Consider the following 22,813-nt stretch of genomic DNA (forward strand, 5'->3'; position numbering starts at 1 on the left):
AGCTGCTGTTAGGCTCACAAGCTTCCTCAACCTGGTCTGAGCGTCCCCTCTCTCTCTCTCTCTCTCTCTCTCTGTCTGCCTTGCCCTTGTCTCTCCTTATCCATCACATCTGACGTCTCCCCATCTCGTACAGTACACTAATGTACTTCTATCTTGCATCTCGCTTGCCCCATATGAGCTACCAACTGCTACCTTACCTTACCTTAGCATGACTAGTTGGAACCGCTCGTTGCATGTAAGTGCGCGGGACAGATCGAGCCTAAGGAAGGCTTAGATCAAAACCACCCACATCTCAAAACGCACGTCCTGCCGCAAACGGCGCATCCATCCATCCATCCATGCTATCCCACCTTTATTCCCAGTCTTAGTAATAGCACGTTCGATCTGGATCTTCTTCTCCGGTGGCAATCCGCCTCTTTCCCATCCGACTACAGCAGCAACGTAGTATCTTGTTTCTTTTTCGCTCCTTTAGTAGTAGTCTCAGAATACGAAAAGTACACATGCACATGTAATGTACCCATCGACAAAGTTCGATCTCGTGCAGCCACAGATGCAAATCATCTGTCACTTTTTTTGTTTCCTGTATTTTTTCCAAGGAAACAAGGAACCTTCGTCTGTGTCACTGCCAAGTGTGACCGACCCCGTGTGATTGACCTCGTCCAAGCTCCGTGTACATGCAGTATGTCATCCATCAAACAAAGCCAAGCACACTCTTCACTCTCAATCACTTCGCCTCCTACTTGCCCCCCTCTCCCATCGAATCATCACGTAGATTGCAAAGTCGAGGGGAAAATAAGCGTAAACTTGCTCGCGGCAAGCGTTTCATGCTTTATTTCTTGTATTATCTTAATTTCTAAAAATGTGCCCAGAAAGAAATAGAAGAAAAAAAGTCCTCAACCAACGCCCTCCCCCCCTCTCATCTTCCCTCCCGGCCACTGTCGAGCATTTTCGTACAAGACAGACAAGACATGATTACGAAACGCCGCGTATTCGCCTGTTCCCCTCCAATCACAGTGTCTCCTGGTATCTGCCAAATCTCATGTGATTTCGTCCTTTTTTCGTATTTCTTTGGTGTTCCAGCCGTAAATCATGACCCAAATGCAAGAGATCAACAGAGAAAGAAAAGAAAAAAAAAAAACAAAAGTGCCATCCAGTCGGAAACCCCCTGTGTATCTATCGTTGTGACCCCCGTAGTAAACCCCCCCCCCCCAAATCCCATGATCCCGAATCCGCTACCACGCCCCCGGAAGAGGCACATGTGTATTCATCGAAGGCTCTGTCCGCCTCCTCTTCATAGCCCTAGGACTGTCATCGTGCTCGCCCCCAACCGCAGAGGCTGGCATGTCCCATTGGCTGGGGTTCCAGAGCACCGAATGGTCACTGGGCTCCGCCTTGGGCAGTGTCGACGAAGTGGCAGCCGCCCAGTCGCCGCCCGCGGACGTCACAGAGGCTGGGCCGGGCCAGGCATCGAGAGGCGCCATGTCCCACCCCTGGATGGCGGCCGTGTCATCGTAGACCAGCTGCGTGGCCAGGTCCAGGGGGGCCGCCGTCGTCGCGGCGAGATACTGCGTTGCCGTCATGGGCTTCATGTCCGCGAAGCCTGCCTGGCCCTCAAAGTACGGGGGCCCGTGAGCCAACGCCAGCGAGTGCGAGTGCGAGCGCTCATTCGCCGCGCCGCCCACCGTCGTGCCGCTCACTGTTGGCAGGTAGCTGTTCACAGGGTCAAAGCTCCCGCCCGCATAGGGGCCATGCATGGTCGCCGTCGGCGGTGGTGTGGCCAGCCCTGTCGGAAAGTCAAACACGTTCATGTTTGTCTGGACCGGGGGCACCTGCGCGCCGCTTGCCCACGCCGAGCTCAGGTTCTCGTTCATGATGCCCGCCAACTGCTGGCTCACACTGGGCGTCGGTGACATGACGGCGTCCCTGGATACGGCGCCGGCGGAGGACGAGGACGAGGATGAGGGGTAGATGAGCGCCTTTTGTTGGTGATATCGCGACATGGGGTCATTGATGGTGAGCCAGCGCCACGAGGTGCCCGACGGCTTGAACACGGGGCTGTACTTGTACCACTGGTTCGTGGTGTTGAAGCGCCAGAAGATGATGGCCTGCCTCTTCCACTGCGTCGAGTCGGGCGCCCGCGACCACAGCTCCTGGTACATGGCCACCTTGCAGATCAGGTCGCTGCCCGTTGGCTCGCGGCGGCTCCACGAGGCGGCATCGCCCTCGTCCTCGGATCTCTTCCGCTTGCTGCCGGCCCTGTCCAGATCGTGCTGCTTCTTGGCCTCGTGGCGCTTCTCCCGCTTCCGCTGGTGCTCCACGTCAGGATATTGCACGGCCGTGCTCAGGATGCTGGCCCACTCGACCGCAGGAAAGGGCACGTGGATGTCCTGCCGGGGCCGCATGTGGCAATTGCAGTCGTTCATCTTGGAGTCGCTGCAGCCCCGGTGGTGGATGCCGCTCTCATTGGTGTAGACGCCGCGCTTGGAGTCGTCGCCGTACAGCTCATCCGGCCGCGTCAATCGGGTGACGCACTTCCAGTGATGCTGCTGCAGCTCCGGCTGCGTGATGGCCACCTCAACAAAGCCGGTGAGCTCGGATCCCGAGGGGAACTTTGCGTGCTCGTGCAGCTCCAGCGTCGAGCACACCTCCAGCAGCAGGCACTCCTCATCGCGCGTTGGCAGGTCCAGCGTCTCGTACATGGCCGGCGCGTCCTTCTGCCATCGCCGTGTCACCGTCTTGAGGCATGCTGACGTCGCCCGGTCCAGCGCCCGAGTGTACTCGTGCAGCAGCACGTCCTTGCCCAGGGCATCGGGGAAGTCGTCGCAGTTGGTGTACTTGTTCAGGTGAGGAAACGAAGCTTGGTCCAGGGGCGTGTTGTTTGCGTCGTAGGCCACGTCGTCCCGGATCTTGATCTCTGCCGAGGACACATAGATCTCGCACGTCTTGGGCCGCACCGTGATCAGCCCTTGCAGTGACAGCAGCTGCGAGAAGTACTCGTAGTTGGGCCGCACTTCCGGCACGCGGCCCTCAGCCAACGCCGTGAGGATCGGGTTCGACTTGAATGACTCCTGCCCTTCTTCATCGTAATAATCGTCAGAGTTAGTGGATCCGGGTTCCTTCTTCTCCTCAGAAGGAAAAAGAAAGTGAACTGTAGCAGAATTCCAACCAGTCAGTACCAAAGAGGACCCTTCATCAGCAGGGGTGGGATGGGAAGGTAAAAGAGCATAGGTAACTAACAGCAGCGGAGGTCTTCGAAAAACTTCTTGACAACCTGCATATGACTCGACACTTGTTTGCGTCCCATCTGCTCGATGCTGTCATTGCTGTTGTCAATGCGGAAGATTTCTTTGTCCCCAAGCAGCGCCACGCAGATGACGAAGATGTACTCGCTGATGAGCATGTTTCGGCCATGGAGCTTCCCCCCCATGGAAAACTTGCGCCGGCCCATGTGAGGCATGAGCAGCACGGCTGGGTCACACAAACTTTGGTCAGCTCCCCGGGCAATACACGCACACACAACAAGGGTGATTAACAGAACTTACAGTCGACAAAGGCATCTTCGAGCTCGGGTCGACGCCAGACGCCGCCCTTGTCCTTTTGAGTGTCCTTGTGAGCTTGTCGGTTGCGGTACTGCTTAAAGGCCGGCCAGTAGTAGAGAGGGTTGATGTCCTGCCGGCTCTTGCGAACTTGCCGGGGCTGGTGGCGGGGAGTCTGCAGCCTGGAGTAGAAGACCTCGATGGACTGTGACGGAACGATGTGAGTCGGAATGGTCGGTGGCAGCGAAGACACCGACGGTGTCTGGTAACACGGGATGTTGCTGTTGAAGTTGTGTGCTTGGGCGTTGCCAGCCGCCTCCCGCAGTGGCTGTCTGCCTCCGTGAACGTTCCGTCTTGCGTCGACGTACTCTGGCGCATGTGGGATGACCTGTGAGGGGAGGACCGGCCTTGGCTGGTAGAGGGAAGCCATGATAGAATGAATAGACGAGCACGAATGAAAGAGAGTGAGGGGCAAGGAATGCCCGAACAGGAGATGCTCAGCAGCTCAGCTCCAAGCCCAAAGAGATGAGAGCTTTCCGTCACACAAACATACACACAGCCCACAGTCTGATGAAGAATAGAGAGTCTGCAGAGCCTGATGGACAAGAAATGTGGAAAGGAATTCGGAGCGTGGAATGGTGGGATAACGTACACTTTGTACGAGGCAAAAGAGCGGCCATTGGAACGGGTCATGTATTCCCAAGGAGAGCCCGATAGCATATAAACTCGAGACTCGGGAGGATATGGACACGGCCAACGGATTGTATTGACAAAGGGGACGACGGGGGTGGTTAGCAGCTTGTCCTCTCGGCCCCTCCTACCCAAGATACATGCGCATGGCTCCGGAGCTATCAAGATTTGGTCCCGTCTGCAAGAGTATCTCAGATGGGACAGGGAAGCTGGCGCCGGCGGGGGTGGGAACTCGACCCAGGCATCGGCAACTCTACGTTCAGAAGACTATTCCCAGCAGCCAATGAAGCACAGCTGGCTCGCCCACCTGCACATGGCAGCGTGAGGCCCGTTACGAGGGCGTTTTGCGCAGGGTATGCAAGGGAGTCTGAAGGCGGGGCCCAGGACGCCATGGTCTCACCCACCCTCTCCCCAGAGACAAGCCCACCACACACCGTCGTCGTCTTGGGGCGCGGATTTTCCAAGGCATGTGGAACGAGATTAATATCAGACAGTGGCCCTGGGGCGTCGCGAGGCCAGAATTCTTGCGCTGAAGATCCACGCCAGCTGATGGGTGACCCCACGCCAACATCGTCGTTGTCATCGTCGTCCCGTGGGAGGGCCGTTGCAGAAGTTCGACATTGGACACCCCCCTCCCCTTGCCAAGGGATCATCAGATGTTGCTAGAAGTGAGTGGTCCTAGAAGCGATATATGCTCAATAGAGCGGCGGCCTAAGGGGTACAGCTCAGCCTTGTCAGTGTAACACAGGGCCAGAGAATATGGTTCTTTTCTTCCTTTGGTTCTTCCCATCTTTCGGTTTCCATTTTTCCCCATTACCTCAAACCTCAAGTTCATCCTCGTCATTGCCAATAGTAACCTTTTTCCTCCCTCCTCCAGTAAGCTGCTGAAGGGCCATTTTATTGGCCTGCCCTCCTACCTTGCGTTGCATCTTCTCGATCTCTTCCTCGGCATCGACAGCCTCGGCGGCGGCAAAGTCTAATACCAGTCGCCGGCCGAGCAAGTGGGTATCTTTCAATGCATTTAGTGCATTCTCTGCCTCCCGAGGGGTTACGAAATCCGCGAATGCAAACCCTCTTGCGGTATAGTCTGCCTTCTTTGGAACGCGGACCGATCGAAGTTGCCCATAAGTGCCGAACAGAGTGCGGATGTCTTTCTTGGTGGCTTGGAAAGGCAAGTTCTTGATCACGATTTTGGTCCTCTGAGCCGCAGCCTTCTTGGCCGCGTCCTCGCGCCGTCTCTCCTCGGCAGCGTCGTGACCCCTGTGTGAGGCTTTGACACCGAGCGCGTGGCCATCCAAGACGTAGCCATCCATGGCCTTGAGCGCTGCCTGGGCCTGGTCCTTGGATCGAAATTCTACGAAGCCAAAGCCCATGCTGAGTGTCTGACCAGGCCTCTTTGGGTCTATTTTTGTCTTGACACGAGCCGAGACGAATCCGTCAAGTGGCTCAAAGATTTCGGCCAGCCGGTTGGTCGTTGTGGCAAAGTTTAAATTGCGGACAAAGAGCGAAGCGGTTTCCGCAGGCTCGTCTGCCTTATCGCCGCTCGACAGTAATTCGTCGACGCTCAGTTTTTGGACCCCAGTGCGCTGGTCCCCAAGCGGCTTAGCCTGGTCCTGAGCCGCGCCCTCTTTGAAGAGATCGACCGGGGCCTTCTCCAGGAAGAGGACGCTGTCCTTGACTCGACGGTACGCCATCTTGCCAAATGCGGCCTTTGCGTGATTCAGTTGGGCGAATTGGACGATGGCAATCGTGCCGGTCGGCGGCATCAGGACGCGGAGAACCGGGCCGCACTCCTCAAACATCTTCCGGAGTTCTTCCATGGTTGTGCCGTATGGGAAGTTCTTCACCAGGATCGACGTACCACCACGCTTGTGCGATTTGAAGGCATCCAGGTCCACGCCGTTCGAAGCGAAATAGGCCTTGGTCTCCTGGATGACGGTCGTCTCCGCAATCGCTTGCTTGACGGCCGCGTCGGCAGATGTGGGATCGAGCACTTCGGACTTGGAGACACCCAGGCGTGCGGCAACGGAGGCGTTGACGGCGTCCTGGCTCATGTACATCGAATTCCAGTTGAACACGCTCGTTGCTGCCTCAGCTTTTTTGCGTATCATGTTTTGCTTCTTCAGGGGTAATTTCGACATTCCAAACTCGTCCAGACTCTGCTTCTTGGCTTCCGCAGGAATGATGTGCAGAATGCGCCCCTGAAAAGTTACCCCATCAAGAGCTTGGAATGCATTCACAGCATCAGACGAATTGTCAAACAACACCAACGCAAATCCCTTGCCAACTCCCGAAGCGTTGGTCGGCAGATGTACCTGACGAAGTTAGCCACTGTATCCACGAGAATAGATCGCAAAGTTATCTTGATGAATAGTGGAACAGGATATCAGATAGTCGAAGCATCTACTAAAATAATCGCCCAGGTTCACATCACATGCCGTAGCATAAGATGTCCCTATCTTGGGGTTCATCATGTTTCCTGTCTTTGTGCCCTCGCAGAAACAGGGGGGATGGGAAGGGGGAACAAGGAAAAGTATTAGCTCACCTCCTGTAGAGTACCATATTTCCCAAACTCTTCGTGGAGATCTTCCTCTGTGGTGGTATAAGGGAGGTTTCGAACGAAGAGGCGAGATGTCCGCGAGATGGTGGCAACAGCATCATCCGTCTCAGGACCGTCTGCTCCCTTCATGTTGTCATCAGCCTCTTCAGGCGCATCTTCCTCGGTGGCATCACGAGAAGGCTGGACGTCATCATCCTCCCTATCGTCTCGTACGACAGTCTCGGCCTCCACTGCCGGCTCGGTGGGTCGTGGAAGGTCTTCAGGATCGATGAGATCGAGCAACCTGTTTGTGCGTGATCTGAGCCACTCGTCATCCGTCGCCCCAGCATCCAGTTGGGGAAGCTTCTCGGCCTCTTGAGGTTTCACACCGTCGACCACAACCCCTTCCGCCACAGGCAAAGCACCCTGATCCGACGTCTCCGTTGATGGTTGTTGATTAATCACCAGACTTCGACTCGTCTCGGATGACTCCAACTTCCGTAGCTTCTCTTTCTTTTTGGGTATCTGCTCATATTCGTCGTCACTCTCGCCCTCCGGCACAAGGACATCTCCACCCGTGGCAAGTCCTGTCATGTCCGCGTCAGGATTTGTCTCATCAGCGAGGACACCCTCTTTGCCCGTCTTCATCACGCGGAGGAACTCTCGCAGCTTAGGGTCAGACTCGTCCAGGTCCTCTCGCTTGCGCTTCTTCGAGCTGCCCTCATCGTCCTGACGTGGGCGTTGGGTGCTTGCCGCAGGTTGATCGGAATGGACTAATCGCTGGCTCTTGTTAAGGGCCGGGTCTGAGATCTATCATTCCATCAGAATACGCCCATGTTGTGTTAAGATTATTGCTGGGATCACAAGCTGTACCTACCGGCCTTGCTGGTTCGACCGAGATCTTAGACATGCGAATGTATGACTTGTTGAAGTACTTGACGGCCCCTGAAGCATCCTGGGGTGTTTTGTAGCCGACATAGCCAATGCGCCGCTGAGGGATGAGCTTCACATCGGTGATCTCGCGGTTCTTGGCCGAAAAGTGCTTCCGAAACTCCGCCTCCGTGATGGTAGGCGGGAGGCCCTTCACAAAGATCCTGGTTGTCTCCATATTTGCAATACGGCCAGTTATTGTGAGAGCAATTGCAGAAACGTCAGCCTGCAGGCATGCTTGGCGATGTTGGTGGCTTTTGAAGCTTGAACTTGGAAAAAACAAAGGGAAAAAAAAGTTGGACAAAAAGTTGGGACGTCGATATTTTCGAAGCTTGGATAGTGGGGCCCGCAAAGAAATTTGTACGGCCCGTGCGTTTCACCGAACTCCGTGCCCGCCCTACAATCCTCCTGCAAGAAGACAGCCTTACCCTAGATATAGAAGCAGAAACTTCGGTCATTGCAATTTACCTACCTAACAATCGACAAATATCTGGGTGAATAACTTATATGAGTACTTGGAATTCTGTGTGATTGGATTGAATGAGTTCTTTTTGGCTGGGAAGACAAGGCGGCTGGCGTCGGCGTTGTAGAGTCAAAAGACTGCACAGGTCTGCGTATCCTTTTCCCAATTCCTCGACATACATTCTATAATGACTGCACAATGGCTCAGCAGGAACAAAGTATCTTAGAGTAGCTGCCAGATGATTTACATTTTTTTTTTTTTTCAGAAAACAAATGACTACTCAAACCCCATGGGACTATATTGAAACATGTTTTGCGTGAACTCATTGAGCTGCAGGCGCAGACTTCGATTAGATCCTTACGTTCCCCATCGACTCTGTGGTCAAAGGAGAAGCAGGGCATAACACCATCTATGCAGTCCTGATATATAAGCCACGAAATTGACGATACAAATGTCTGTTCAGAAACGAGGGGGCGTCTGGGATCAAGTTTGATTGTTGAAAAAAAATTGGAAGTCAAGTCAGAGCTCGTGCGTACATTCCTCGGTGGGACATCTGTTCAATACCAACGGACGTATACCGACTATCACCAGCAAAGGCGTACAACAGCCGCCTAACCAGAGATACGCCTTAAGTCTCTTATAAAGCAAGGTATAATGTAATGTCAAGCATCCATGAAGGCTGTTGTTCGTTTCATGTGCCGCCGCTACCTATTAAAGACTGGCTCAATGTGGAGCTCCACCGGAGTTGCACAGATGAGGTGTCAATGTTGTCGTCGCTGCCGATATACAACCTAGGTGCACTGAATGTCGATCGGAAAGCACCTTTTCGTGTCTGTTGGGGCATCGTGATCTTCTTTACCTGTTTGGCCCTCGCTAACCATATCGTCTACAAACCGCGAGAATCACACTAGCACACGCGTATCATTTTTACACACAGACTTCGAGTGACTTGCTTGATATGAGTATAAAACAGCTTGCTAAGCCCGTGTTAGATGCGAAATGGACGTATAATAACTGTATACACTATAAGTCATAGGTGTGTTTCCTCTTTTATATCGTGATGCTTCCTCTGAGAAGTAGTGTCGCACTTTGACCCAGATCATGATTCGGTATCAACCCATTGCAACTGCGTACATCACGCACTAAAACGCTAGGACAGAGTACATGTACTGAGTTGCCATGCGGACTTAAGTACGTGTAGCACAAAGGGGCAAGCCTGCCGCCCACCGCACGAAAAGGATGTCAATGAAGCAAGATTAAGTAGAACGAGGAACAACTCATCTTGGTGAACTCTCCGAATGAATACACTCACCTGCGAGATTACCTTGCGGCATCTGGCTTGTCTTGTCCTTTCAGCGTCAGGTAATATCCCTCTCAATGGTGAAGCATAACTATATTCAGGATGATGTTTGGTTATGATTGTGGATCCGACCTTCACCTGGGCTTGAACCGAATGCGAAGAACAAGCGAATCTATAACCAGGCTTCGGACAGCTTCTCAACACTGACCTGGGTTCGCCCAATCCCTGTCAGAACAATACCATCGAATTCATGGTGGAATAGTGCCCGGTCGTGTCAAGCAACTCTGAGCACTGCAATTACTTCTACGAGTTGACGATATCATCACGTCGTTCTGGGCGCCGCGCCTTCTACAGATCGGTCGAATCGCAACGAAGCACTTTGTCAGCAGAATCCATTCTTGGCATGCACTTTTCAAGACTGGAAATCAGAAGCAGTATGGGATGTACCGCTGGGAAGATGTAGATGGAGCAGCGGAAGAGCTCGAAGCGATGGGGTCCGAAAATGGAGACAGTCAATAACTTGCGCCGATTGCAGATTCCATCGGCCACTCGATGGGTCTCGCTTGGAGTTATTCATCAGTCATGACTTTGTTCATCGTATTTTCTTACATACCTAGGTTGTAGTCTTTGACGACAGAAGGTACCTGAGGTAGATCTTGATGATTGATAGTGTCTCTTATTGGAGGATGCAAGGGATTGTGCCATTTTTCTCTAGACGGACAAGTCATCTCGCCCAACCCAGCTAAATAATTGATGCTGGAGCCAAAATTGGAGCAACTATTCTTCGATCACAAAGGAAGTTGATGATCGTGGCTGTCGTGTTGAATTCAACGTAGCCCTGTTTCATCGAGCGTTGTCCACCTTTCCTGGACGAACCATCTCTAGATCTCTGCCTGCGGAGCCATCGTTCTAGGCATGAGAGCATTGCCGCCCCTGGCAACACAATTCACCAAAACATTCCGACCAATGATACCAGTGAAGCAGCGAGGCTCAACCCTTGACGTAGTACAAGTAAGGTCGATTTGAAACATGACGTGGTGACGATACCACCTGAGCCATCTGCCGAGCTGGCATATCATATCTGTGAGGTACAATACCTAGGTACTGCCTACTAGTTATCCCAAGCCTCGGCGAGGAGCCGTGTAAGCGCCTTGCGTGGGATTCTCATAAGATTTGGACAATCAAACTGGCAATTGGGGGCTCTGCTACCTCCTGTGAACATTCTGGCCGCTTAACAGTTGCCATCCGAGCTGTGGTACGAAGTACTTTTGCTACCACACACTCGCAAAGACACTATTTGAAGGCATTCGAGCATGTTCCTCCTCTGGCGGAGCAAAAAAAGAAGCATTGTATGTCCAGTTTGTTTACCGGATCTGTCGACCTCTGCAACATATCGAGCTTCTTTCAATGCGGCCCTGCATGTGCTGGGCATGACACGGAAGCTCCCGAGTCTCGGATGGGCCAGAAAATGCATGTACTTGCACATCAGGCACTGGTAGGCCCGCCCCGCCAAATGGCCGGGTCCCCCTAACTGCAAGTACGCGGGCGGTACCTCCACCGCAGTGCATGGCTCGTGCGTCGCCCCGGTTCTTGGCCTGTGATTCTGTCAACCTCCAAAGTTGCAAGCTCGACGATTAAGGAGACGCGAAAGCCCAGCAACTTTTGCGCACACGACCTTCTCCGATTCCGCACAAACTTATCCAGGCGCGACGACCAGCTGCGCATCCAGCTTGGAACGACGATTTTCTCGAGGGTAAGCGCTCCTCGGTTCCGCAGCGTCCGTTTGCCGGTGGCTGTCATAGGGGGAGCTAGAAGGAGCTGGAGTGACTGCAGGCGCTGCTACGCAACGTTTGCTAACGAGTCCGTCTTCAACAGCGAAACCGCATCGAGTCTTCACCAAACGAACAAGAACCCGAGCATCAACCAGAAAACATGGCGGACAAGCCGGCAGAAGTCGCAGCGGCGCGGGAGAAGCTCGAAGGTGAGTCGCGAACCCGCACCAGAAAATAGTTTCAGGGAAAGCCCGGCTGACGGCTGGCATCGCAGCGCAGATCAAATCCGCAGACATGGTGAGGCCCGCTCCGAACGACGACGACGACGCGCAACGATCGAGCTAACGAAGACGAAAGACGGATGATATGCAGCAGGAGTGTATAGAAGTTGGTACGTTGGAATTCGACGACCCCTGCAACTGAAGGGGATAGAAAGCCATAAGCTAGGACCGGAAGCTGATGGAGGAACACTACAGCTCAGGAGGCCATGGCAAAGTTTACGATTGAGAAGGTATGCTTCAAACGCAACTTTGCCGCCGTGGACGAAGTACTGACCTGCATGACAGGACATTGCACAGCACATCAAGCGAACGGTTAGCCGACCTGCCAGAGCCATTGGCCAGCCCCTATGCGAGACGACGTCCCTCTAACCACATAGAACGATATAGTTTGACGAGCGAAAGGGCCCAACCTGGCACTGCATTGTTGGCCGTAACTTTGGCAGCTTCGTGACTCACGGTACGTGGACGATTGTCGCTGTAAACGCTCAAAGCCTTGACAGCTGCACCTAGCAGCCGGGTCCGCGATGCATCTGACTGACATGAGCGGTATCTATAGAAACCAAGCACTTCATATACTTCTACCTCGGCCACTGCGCGATCCTGCTCTTCAAGACTCAGTAAACCTCGGGGCGGATGGCTCAGGGGATGGATAATGACACAACTGCGAGAGCTGCAGACCACGGTTTGTTCCTTTGGAGACGTGGAAGGAGCGTCATGGACTGAGGGGGTTGCATGACGCACACTCTCCGGCTTCCTATTGAGATTTTAAATCATCGCTGGGTGTATTGTTCATAATAGAGATAAATTCCGTTCTCAACACCGGTTCTCGGTGCTCTCCTTGGTCAACGTTTCCTTTGTCATAGCATGGGCATCAGTGAACAGCAAAGTGAAGAAAAGGGACTAATGTGACTTATCAGGCGAAACATGTTGACCAGTTGCTCTCTTCTCTGGGTTGCATCGGTTCTTTCCTCTCTCTTCCTCTCTCTGCGTCTCCCTCTCTTTCTTTCCCGCTGTACGAGAAAGGCTTGTCGTGTGTTCTGCTGAGTGGCCGACGCGCCTTTTCTCAAATCCTTTTTCCCCAACATGCAGTGGCATGCTAAACGACGATCGCAATTTTCAAAGACGCGGAGGTACGGAATCTGATGCCTCCCACGGTTCGTTGGGTAGCATTTCGTATTACCTACCGAGGCAGCATTACTTAACCATCAAGACCCGTGCAAAACGGGAGGGGAAAAAGGATGATGTGGCCAGCAAGCTTCTGCCACTCGACTCAACCGCTTCATTTACTCAAAACAAGGCCAAAAAAAGACGCAACCGACATTCATGGATGTCTGGCACCAAACGGCAGCCCCGAAGTGTCCACGTCGTTTTGAACGGGAAGTGGCAAGCCAGGCTTGCGCAGTAGCCGCTCATGCAGCTAGACGAAAAACTTCGAAGGTCCCTCATCTTCCTCGAGCCCAAGTTCTCCGCGCTGTCAAACAATGGATGGCAGAAGCTCCTAGTCGTGCTACACATCAAAGTACACGCAAAGCTTCCAAGTTTGGAGTATTCAGCACTCATGCCACCAATGGACCATTCGGCTTATCATCAAAGAAGCTCAAAATGATAACGCAATCTGGAAGACCGCTTCTATTGTTCTGGTTCAACACAACGCCAGGCAGAACGATGGGACTGCCTCGATCCTGTCCTACCCTCCCCTCCCATTTCCGGTCTTCTCCCTCAGTCTTTCTGCCTGTTTTCCTTGTGTCTTATCTCCTTTGAGCTATTCTCCGAACGTCCAAGGAACACATCGGAAAGCACGGGGTTTGCACCCTGCATTTTTTTTTTTTTTTTCATCAATAGGTCGAATTAGCCCACCTCCCGTGGAACAGATGGAATCCGCCACCGCTCGATTGATAATTCTTTTCCATTCTGTTTATCACACATTGACAGCTCACTAGCCGCTGTACTGCAAGGGGGGGCCAAAAGAGAAAGAGAAACGACGGAGCATGTGTGGACACGGATCGTCTAGATCGTATCAGCGTGCCTCTTGCTCCTCCAGCAGCTCGCTTCAAACGGTGGGACCCACGATCTTCCGCCCATGTCGAAATTGACCGAAGTGGCATCCGATGAAAGAAGTCAAAACTAGGGGAAAAACTGTCGGTACAGGCACGAGCATGGAATACCTCGGGCTTTGGTTTCTTCGCGAAGCAGGCTGTCTGGGGGCGACTATCCCGAAGCAGCACGGAGGGACGGTGCAAGGCTCCTCGTTTGGACGGCCGTGCATTGCATGTACATACATGCCATTACGGAGTCGTCAATTGCTGGTCCTGAGCTACTCACGATTCCCCACACTCTTTTATCCGCTCAGGGTATGGCATTGCCAAGTCTTCAAGCGGCTGGATGAAGCAAGCGGTGCCCTCTGCCCTCGGCATGTGTGTAACGTGCCCAGATGTCGGTTCAAGCACGTTCATGGGACGGAATTGCGCCGGTACATGGAGCCTTGCAAGACGCGGACAAACAAGTTACACTCAGTGTCAAGTTGTCAAGGCAGGATATCTCAAACCACTGCCAACCTTTGCTTGCCCAGGGAGGCGATCCCAAACACGCTGATTCCCGCTATTTGGATCGCAGAGCAGTCGCTCACTTCACGGCTCGTTAGTGATACAGTGGTCGGGGGAAGCATGTCTCGGATCAAGGCTCGTGAGAGGGACCTTGTGCCACACCGCATTCGCAGGTCTGCACATCATCGCCGGGTCAAGGGCGGGTTACTGTATCGAGGGCTGATATTACTCTTGGGAGCAGATTCTTGTCGGCATGGGATGGATGGATGTGACGACGTACCGCATCCAGCTCACGTAGACTTTTTGTGTGAGCTGTATGTAACATCACCTCCTTGCGTCTCACTCACGCCACCAGGAATAACACGCAGGCATGCGGATTCTGGGTATAATACTTGAGCGTCTCCTCTGCACTACTGAGCTGGAGGCCCTCAGCTCACCCCAAACCCTCTAGGAAGGCGGGCCACGGCGTAGGATGAACCCATGAGCACCGTGGCGTGAATTGCCTCGGAGTTCCCCCGACTATCCAACGGGCTCGATATATTCAGCAGGCGTCTCGCCCGGGATCATCAACTGATTGTGCCCGTTCGGAGTACATGCATGTATGCACTCTTTTATTAATGTGAGAAGAGGGCAACGAAAGGCTTTATTGCTTCCTGCTCCTCTTCTTCTGCTTCTGTGGGATGAAAATGGCACAGTCTTCAACGCACACGCCCCCCTCCGCTTATAGGGCCGCATATCATGCGGCCGCCTTACATGGCCTGTCTGCCTGCTGCTGCTGTATTTCGCACGCTTTTGCACAAATCAAGACACTGACACTTTTGACACAGGCTTTGAAGTTTTCACTCTGCATGCGCCAGTCGAGTCAGAGCTGAGGAGGGCAAAGGGGAGGGGAATCGGGGATATCACTTCTCTTCTGAGGAGGAGCAGGATGAGGAGGAGGTAGGGGAGGGAAAAGCACTTCTGCATGCGAGCAAGGCTGTGGCAATAACGCCTTGGAGTCGTATCACGCAACTGCTGAGCTGTGATCGCCCTCCCTCCTATCTCTTTCCTTTCATGCTGCCAACTGTTTCCATTCTCCCAAGGTCCGGAGCTGCCTTCAAACGGGAGATACCTCTGCACCACTTACGAACCACATGTACTCGTCCTTCTGTCTTCCCCGCCGATGAATTGCATCCGGGCATTCATGAAGCACGAGCGCCTCGGGCTCACAGGGACATCTCATCGTTCGCCCGCCACCAAGGGGCGCCGGGATTGGAGAGGATAGAGGAAGTGGGCAGCTGCATGATGTGGACCGTGGCTTGTGGTTTCCTTTTCGCCATTCTCTTCTATCTCTTTTTTTTTTTTTTTTTTTTTTTTTTTTTTTTTTTTTTTTTTTTTTTTTTTTTTTTTTTTNTCCCCTTGTCTCTACTCCGTATCTGTCCTTCTTTTCATCCCCCCCCGGCTGCAGAGACCCTCTTGCCATGATTATCCGGCCTGATGGGCACATGCTGCATAGGGGTTATCACACGAGGCAAAAAGCAAAGAGAAACAGGCCATCTTTGAAGAGCTACGAAGCACTGCTTGCCCCGTGTGACTCAACCAATGCCCGCTGAACATGGTCTGACTTGCTGATGGTACTTACATGTATATTTGAAGCCATTGAAAGATGTCAAGGCAGTGGGCTGCCAGAAGGTCTCAACCGCCCAGCAAGGACATTCTGTATGTTACCTTCAAGGTTATTAATGGCTCATCCGTTAGTCATGATCGTTTTTGGCAGCCCGCAGGTACCAGGTATCGAGTTGTCTGAGTTCCGATAGGTCAGATCCAGCGATTGCTCAGTTGCTAACCTTATCCCTGCCTGCCCGCTGGCATGGGCCTCTTGACGTAGTGGCAGGTGCGGCAGTTATTAGTACCTGGGCTGGTGCGCGAAGCAAGGCGCAGTCGGAAGTACTCTCGACCTGGCACGACTGGAATGCAAACCTTGGAATGGAAGTCGACGTGATCGCCAGGTAAGGTACGAAGCGCGGTACCTGCCTTACTCTCAACATGCGGTTATCATGAGGTAGGTATGCACAGTGCTTCGTACCTGCCGCCAACTGAGCTGGTCCTCCTCGCCAGGTCGCGCGGCCTGGACTCACTTCCTCCTTCGTTCGAGGCGTGGAGAAGGCGGCCAGCGATGCATGTTCATCCCGCCAAATCCCAGTTGTCCAGTGACTATCCTGGCGTTTCCATGCGGCAGAAGCAAGGGCTGGACGGCGAGAGGCTGCTGCCGGCCTACGAAGTAGCGATTGCCGGCATCTGACCGATGCTCACAAGAGGCCTACATATCCTGTAAGTCTGGCCGAGGGCGCGCGTCTCTTCTGGCGAGAGTTTCGACGGCTCGCGAGGGATCGCCATCATGGCCTAACGTCTGACCCGGCCCAGAAGCCTATCTTTCTCGTTTCCATCCCATCGCCGCGCCCAGGTCGCTGGGACCAACGGCCGGATCCGAGACGGTAGCGACTGGCCCTTCAAAGGGCTCATGCGCACCCTGTCCATGTACTTTCAGTCAGGTACCTGACCATGACGCTTTTTGCCAACCAAAAGGACCCGGCCATGCAGCCAGCGGCGCTACGGAGCAAAGGGACTTTGCTGTCCTGACTTCACCTGGCAAAATCCTACCAGAGTAGGAACAGTACGAAGTACGAAACCAGCGGAACCCTTGGGCGCACGAGCAAGTGGTGTTTCGGCAAGACAAAGAGCTGCCTTGTCCTGTCCGATTGTCGCATCACAAAGCCTGCACGGCGATCCGCTCACTAGCTACGGTTCTGCGCTAGGTGTTAGAGCGAGGTGTCAACCCCTTTTGCTCGGTTGCCATGCTGTTTTTAGCATCCACTATCACACAAATCACACTGGAGACCTTGGAGCAAATGGTACAGGTATTTCCCCGAGTCTCGCAGCAGGCGCGACGGATCTTTACCCCAGACCAAAGTGCCATCCAGCGTGGGTGGCGTCTCCTCCTGGGGGTTCCTGGGCCGAAAGGCTTGACGACGTCGGCTTTTGCATCACCGATTGGCATGGAAACCACGTCAAAAGGAACCGCTGCCGAAAGAGGCCCCCCGGTCTCGGTACTACTACCTGCTGCTACTACAAGCTCTACTGCCAAGTACCACTACTAGCAGCTACTACCTAGGTAGTGCCTAATATACTTATGGTAAGCTGCACTGCTCCTACAGCTTGTCTATACGCCTGGTCCTACCACTACCGGGCACGCAGCGGGATTTCCTTCATCTACCTCGTCGTCCACAGGTCCATTGGCATACCAAAGCAATACCTACTAGTATTACCACAACGGAGTCCTCGTACCAATACTTGCAAGCCTTCTGCGTCAGCCTTCAGGCCCCCGTGCATGCGAGGATGGTTGAGGGTGCCGCTCTCCAACTGTTGCCGGATCGCACAGAACCCGGGACACAGGTGTGCAAGCCACGGAGCACGAGTACTTGCACTTGGCACCTCGGGGGCAGCTTCGACGAGCCGTTCGCTGCGCGTGTTTGCTTAACATCAACCGGCGGCACTGCCAGCTCATCGTTGCATGCGGCCTTTTACACCCCTCACAAAAGAGACTTTAAAGAGGGTCAAAGGGTCCGAGGGCGTCTGCCTCATATTGGCTGCCTTGTCCCCCCTCTCTCCGCAGATCTACCCAATCAATCGGGCCATCCTCACCGTAATTGTCACTGATGCTTCTTTGTCAAGTCTGGAACCCTGTGTGCGTTCGACAACGACACGCCGTGTCAGGTCGAGACAACCACGGGAGAATCGGTACGTACAAGCCTGTGCCACGAGATACACCGTACAAAGCATGTGAGCGATGTCTGATTTGTTGTTTTTGCTCGTACAAGTACCTACGAGCAACCATTTAGTATGTTGCAGCTCGAGAAGCCGCTGGCTGGTTCTTCACAGCCAGGATCACCTTGCGTCCAACTTTAGTCCACCAGGTCGCCAGTCCAGCTACTGCGACGCTAAGGAGATTAGACCTCACAAGTGCTCTGGAGCACTGAAGGCTCTTGGTCTGCTCACTTCCACGCAAGTGGTTGCAGCTTCGCGTCTCTTCACCGACGTCTGGAGCCCCGACGAGCCACGCTCCTTTCTGCCTCGGCCTGCAATCCGAACAACTTTGGGGAATAGCCTCCGCTTATAAGCGTCTCCCCCACGGCCAGGACCACTGATGCTCTGTCAGCTGCCCAAATGCAGTTGGGCGGTCTGTCCACATCTTGTCTCGGTGCCAATCAGTCGACGCAAAGGAGATGCTAATGCCCCCTCTTCCTTTGCTGCCATGGTACGCAGTACATACAGATGGCACAGGTGAAGCAGGGCAAGTTCGAGGTCCGCGTTACGTATGTGTGACGGCCCATCCCAAGATTTTTGAGCGCACGCTTTTCCCCCCTACCGACGATCGAGGCCACCGCTGGCTAAATTGGAGGGGACCAATCCCGACAAACGATCGCGAGCTGACCACCAATATCCTGGGATGAGAACGCAATTGCACGGGACTATTAATGCCCACCAAGCAGTGCGATTCCTTCGTCCGCAGATTCTATGCATGCACACTACAATGACAATAGGTGTAATTGGGACAGTCATGCTTCTCCACGGCCGTGCTTTATTCACAGGCTGTGGTGTCGACGAGCTTGATCTTACCACTGGGCAGTCACGGTCTACATACACTTCAGTACAAGTACACCAGGTCCCAACGACACTGAGATATATGCACAGGGCGATATCTGTGGGATTCTGCTGTGCATTAGCGGCCGCCAAAGCATAGATCTCGGAGGGATATTCTGGGTAATGGTGGTTGCCGAGAGATATGTCGTCTCCCAGCTTCATGGCGTTGTTGCGTGGCTGGACCGGGCCTCTCCCGCTAGTCAGCATTCACTGGCTCTTTGATCATCAACGCTTGGATACGCTGGCATTTCTGTAGTGTTGGTGTTTGGCGAAGGGATCGTCAAGGCTCTCACTGGTCTCTTCACACACATTTTTACCCTTTTTGCCACCACCTTGTTGGCCGATTCGGGATGAACGGGGGGAGCCCTTGCCCATGTTTGCCGTTGATGATTTCAGGTTGTCGATTGATTGATCGTTCGTGCGACCTGAGTTGAACATGGCCGAAGCGCCAACCCATGGGTCCCGCCGCAGAGAGACAGGGGATTGGGCGCCTAGAGAAGCGACCCTTCCGGCGGCCAGAACGGCCGACATACTACATGTACTCGGTACAGGTAGGAGGATGATTGCAGCGGCATGGACAAATGGAGACAACTCGAGAGGGCCAGGAAGTCATGCTGAGAGGCAATTCAAGTATTTGCTTCGTCCATGCGAAGTATTAGGTGGACGGCCCTTGACGGAGAACCGAAGAGAAACCCAGGCCATCTGCCTGCCTTTGGTGCCGGGTCACCCAAGGCAACTGGGCGTGCTCGTACTTGTACCTTACCACAGCTACGACTCGTCCGCATCCCTGGGGCGAAAAAGCTTCGAGACGGGGAGACGACCATCGACAGTAATGGTTAGGCAGTGCGTCGTGTCTGGCACCGGAGTGCACAAGTACTGTACACTTGTGGTGGAGCGGCGTACCTAGTCCCCAGCGGTTTGCAAAATTCACTGGCGATGGGAGCTGCCAACACATCAGCGATGGGGTCACACTCTTTCCAAGAGCCGCATCTCTTTGCTCGCACGCATCAACCTCCATCCGCGTCTGCGTCTCTCCAGACACCCCTCGGGCCCCGCGCTAGGGACGACGTTTGCAATCAAGCCCACACGTCTCGCCAAAGGACCGGCTCATCCTCCTGCGACAGGGCCCGTGGGATGCGTGGTAACGGAGCATCAGGACAGCGGCATACTACCACATGCGTCCAGACAGACGGCCGGACAGACAGCCACATACATATGCACGCCCAGATGCTCCTGAGTACATACACACATCCATCGAAGCATTGCCCATCGGGGCCTGTCAAAGGACAGGCCACCTCCTGCTGGTCCTGCTGCTTGTGGCCCCCATGCCAGCTTCCGACCAGGACGGCCGACATATTACAGCTTGTACAGACAGACATATACACACACGCAGCCAGCGGCAGATTCTCACGTCCCGCGTACGGGGTACACGCGCGCGCATACATCCCTCGCCGCTTGATCTTGTCTCCCGCCGCTGCTGCTACCGGAGCGGTGCGCCTGGCCTCCGTCTCGGCCGTCCTCGTGCTCCACCTTTGAATTGGCCAGCTTCTGTTCTTGAACTTGTTTCGTTTCCGCCTTCTCCTCCGCCGAAGCCCGCTTCTTGTTCGATTTGTTCTTAATCCCTTCGTCTCCCTCTCAGTTCCCGCCGGGGACCTCTGCTTGTAGCTTTCCCACCAACCTGGATCCCGCCCTCGGTTACACCTCGACTCGTTTCCAACCTTTAGAGTTTTGCTCACCTTAACTCTACCTCACCCTCTCTGCCTCTCCCCAAAGGGTTGCCACACAGGCTACACGCCAATTCCTCTCCAACTCACTCGCACACACTCGCATATCTGCGGCAGCGGCCTCTGGGCTCTGTTCCACTTTTATTTTTGCCCACCAGGACGAAATTTCGCTTTCCTGAAGCCAATTCCTCTCTTCGTTTCGTTCCTCGTTACCCGTTGACCTTTTCCGCAACCATGGGTGGCTTCTACATGCAGTATCTTGAGAGTAAGTTGGTCAATTGAGCTCCCGTGTGCTTTTTGTTTACTTCACGCCGACGGATACTATACCGACAGCCCCGAAATCTCGTGTGGGGGTGGCGTATGAGATTTGGGGGGAGGGGGGAAATAAATCAAGTCAAGCCTTGCGCGGCCACCGCGGCGACCTTGGCGGCCAGAACTGCCGGTTCTTGGGAGACGGCGAGCATTTCAACGGCTTGCTGCCGCCCAATTGAGCCTTTACAGCCCTTCGCTTCCTGTGAAGCGGGTTTGCGCAGGCATGCACATGCTTACACGCCTCTCCGCGCTTATCCCTTTCTCTCTCTCGAGCACAGGTTGCTGGTTCATGCAGGAACCCTGCGGGCTGCAAGCAGCCGGCCAGGTTCAAGTGCCTGCTTTCCATCACACCGTGCCCTGTCTTGACAGCTGATGTCTTTCCACTTTGTCTTCGTTTGCCCAAAAAGTTCAGCATAAACGAGAATACTAACCAATGGCTGCTGTGAATAGGCCTGTGCCGGCGCCGAGGATGGACAGACCCCTCGTACGAGTGTTACCGTGACCCCAATGGGTTTACTTGCCTTGTCCTAGTCAATGGACGCGAGTACCAGACCGACCTGGCATACGAGTCCGACGTGCTGGCTCAAGAGAACGCTGCCATGCGCGCCTTCATGGTCTGCCGCAACTTTTCGGTCAACGGCGGCATGCTCGCTCGCAATGGCATCGTCCAGGGGCTCCCAGCCAATGCTGATACCCGCCGCAAGAGCCGCCCTACATCGTCCAGGGACGGCAACGAGCGCCACGGCCGGCGCTCCGGCACTCACTCGAGCAGCAGTTCCACTGCTTCGTTCGAATAAGCCAGGCGCTGATCCCTTGAACGGACACGGAGTTTCAAGGCGCTCGTTGCCCGACATCGTTTTCCAACAAATCCCTTCGACTTTGGCTTGGACCTTCGCAGGCAGCCACGGAACGGCGCAACATATACATGTGGTTGAAAGGCTTCACGGCATTCCCTCAGAGGATATAACCATCACCGCGCCAACCTTGTTTTCTTCTTTCCATGGCGGCAATCATTCATTTTGCTATACCAATGTGCGGGACAAGGAAGGGGGGGAAAAGAAAAAAAGGAACCAGAAAAGAAAAAAAAATTAAAGAAAAGAGGGGTTATGTACGGACAAAAGCGCGTACAAAAGATACGGCGATGAAAATGGCATTCTTGTAATGCTGATGCTGCAACGACTCTCACGACACGAAACGACCTTTAGACACGTCTTATATTTCTTTCAGCGGCCGGCATGGCCGGCCTGGTCAGATTCATATCAACTTAGATGTTGAACTTGGTGCTCTTCGCAATGCGTTCAGAATGGACGCGTTGCATTCACGACTTTGATGCAGTCCCCTCGAAAATCTCATCTCCTTTTTCTCGAGGTAAACTGCGGGGGATCAATTTTTTTTTTTTCTTTCTCGTCGCTGTCTCTTGGACACGCGTTCTACGGGCGGCCACCCTGACTAGGAATGTTCATGCCGTCGTTCCGGCATGACGGGTTTCTAACCATGGAGGTTCCGATGCTCCATGGCTGCTCGCTCAACATGTTCGCCAATGTTTCTTCATCCTGCCCCACGTCCATTTTCCTTTGACATACAAAAGACATCGCGCTCGCATGAACAGGCAGTTGCTCCTCTCGCGAGGACGGCTCCATGACTTTCCTTCTGGGTGTTTGGCAGCAAGCGAAGCGAGTGTCTTTATCTATTTCTTCATTTGATGCCATCTGTTGGCGTTACCCCTCTTGGGGTGATTTGTTGTCTTTCTTGCGGATCGGCTTTCGCTACTGAATGATGCTCATGGTGAAGTCAGGAGGCAGACGAAAGATGGTGACGATGGTTTGGTTGAATGACATGAAGCGATGAATACGGGTCTGGGGATACGAAGAAAAGAAACGAGGGGAAGAGAACAAGGAGAAAAAAAGAAACCGAGAAAAAAAAAATTAAGAGTAACGATAATGATGACATGAAGATAATGACTTTTCTTTTTTCTTTCCCTTTGGTATACCTCTTTTCTCCTTGGGACGGTGCTTTGGCACAACTCAGTGGTGCGAGTTCTGT

General features: G+C 53.7%; 6 protein-coding genes across 6 annotated transcripts; 3 read left to right on the forward strand and 3 right to left on the reverse strand.

The window, feature by feature from the left end:
* Positions 1–1,232: 1,232 nt before the first annotated feature.
* On the reverse strand, positions 1,233–3,966 carry CCMA1212_008372 (Conidiophore development regulator abaA; the record flags this gene model as incomplete). The annotated part of the gene is made up of 3 exons (XM_073705507.1): positions 1,233–3,148; positions 3,238–3,468; positions 3,543–3,966. 3 exons carry the CDS (start codon positions 3,964–3,966, stop codon positions 1,233–1,235), a joined length of 2,571 nt encoding a protein of 856 aa, XP_073555843.1.
* A 1,078-nt stretch (positions 3,967–5,044) lies between these two features.
* CCMA1212_008373 (uncharacterized protein) lies at positions 5,045–8,153 on the reverse strand (the record flags this gene model as incomplete). Its single annotated transcript, XM_073705508.1, has 4 exons — positions 5,045–6,541; positions 6,772–7,575; positions 7,643–7,921; positions 8,145–8,153. 4 exons carry the CDS (start codon positions 8,151–8,153, stop codon positions 5,045–5,047), a joined length of 2,589 nt encoding a protein of 862 aa, XP_073555844.1.
* Positions 8,154–11,390: 3,237 nt separating this feature from the next.
* CCMA1212_008374 (Dynein light chain) lies at positions 11,391–12,132 on the forward strand (the record flags this gene model as incomplete). The annotated part of the gene is made up of 7 exons (XM_073705509.1): positions 11,391–11,439; positions 11,505–11,527; positions 11,588–11,621; positions 11,707–11,741; positions 11,797–11,823; positions 11,899–11,968; positions 12,068–12,132. The coding sequence occupies 7 exons, from the start codon at positions 11,391–11,393 to the stop codon at positions 12,130–12,132; spliced, it is 303 nt and encodes a 100-aa protein (XP_073555847.1).
* A 3,958-nt stretch (positions 12,133–16,090) lies between these two features.
* Positions 16,091–16,335, forward strand: CCMA1212_008375 (uncharacterized protein; the record flags this gene model as incomplete). The annotated part of the gene is given in 2 exon segments (XM_073705510.1): positions 16,091–16,095; positions 16,110–16,335. The coding sequence occupies 2 exon segments, from the start codon at positions 16,091–16,093 to the stop codon at positions 16,333–16,335; spliced, it is 231 nt and encodes a 76-aa protein (XP_073555848.1).
* Positions 16,336–17,637: 1,302 nt separating this feature from the next.
* Positions 17,638–18,242, reverse strand: CCMA1212_008376 (uncharacterized protein; the record flags this gene model as incomplete). Its single annotated transcript, XM_073705511.1, has 2 exons — positions 17,638–17,746; positions 18,052–18,242. Coding segments are annotated over 2 exons (300 nt in total), but the record flags the coding sequence as incomplete, so codon positions are not given.
* A 2,450-nt stretch (positions 18,243–20,692) lies between these two features.
* On the forward strand, positions 20,693–21,567 carry CCMA1212_008377 (uncharacterized protein; the record flags this gene model as incomplete). The annotated part of the gene is made up of 2 exons (XM_073705512.1): positions 20,693–20,723; positions 21,221–21,567. 2 exons carry the CDS (start codon positions 20,693–20,695, stop codon positions 21,565–21,567), a joined length of 378 nt encoding a protein of 125 aa, XP_073555846.1.
* Between the last annotated feature and the right edge of the window lie 1,246 nt (positions 21,568–22,813).

This window comes from Trichoderma ghanense (genome assembly GCF_004382785.1).
Source record: "Trichoderma ghanense strain CCMA-1212 chromosome Unknown scaffold_12, whole genome shotgun sequence".
In the NCBI taxonomy this organism is placed as follows: domain Eukaryota; kingdom Fungi; phylum Ascomycota; class Sordariomycetes; order Hypocreales; family Hypocreaceae; genus Trichoderma; species Trichoderma ghanense.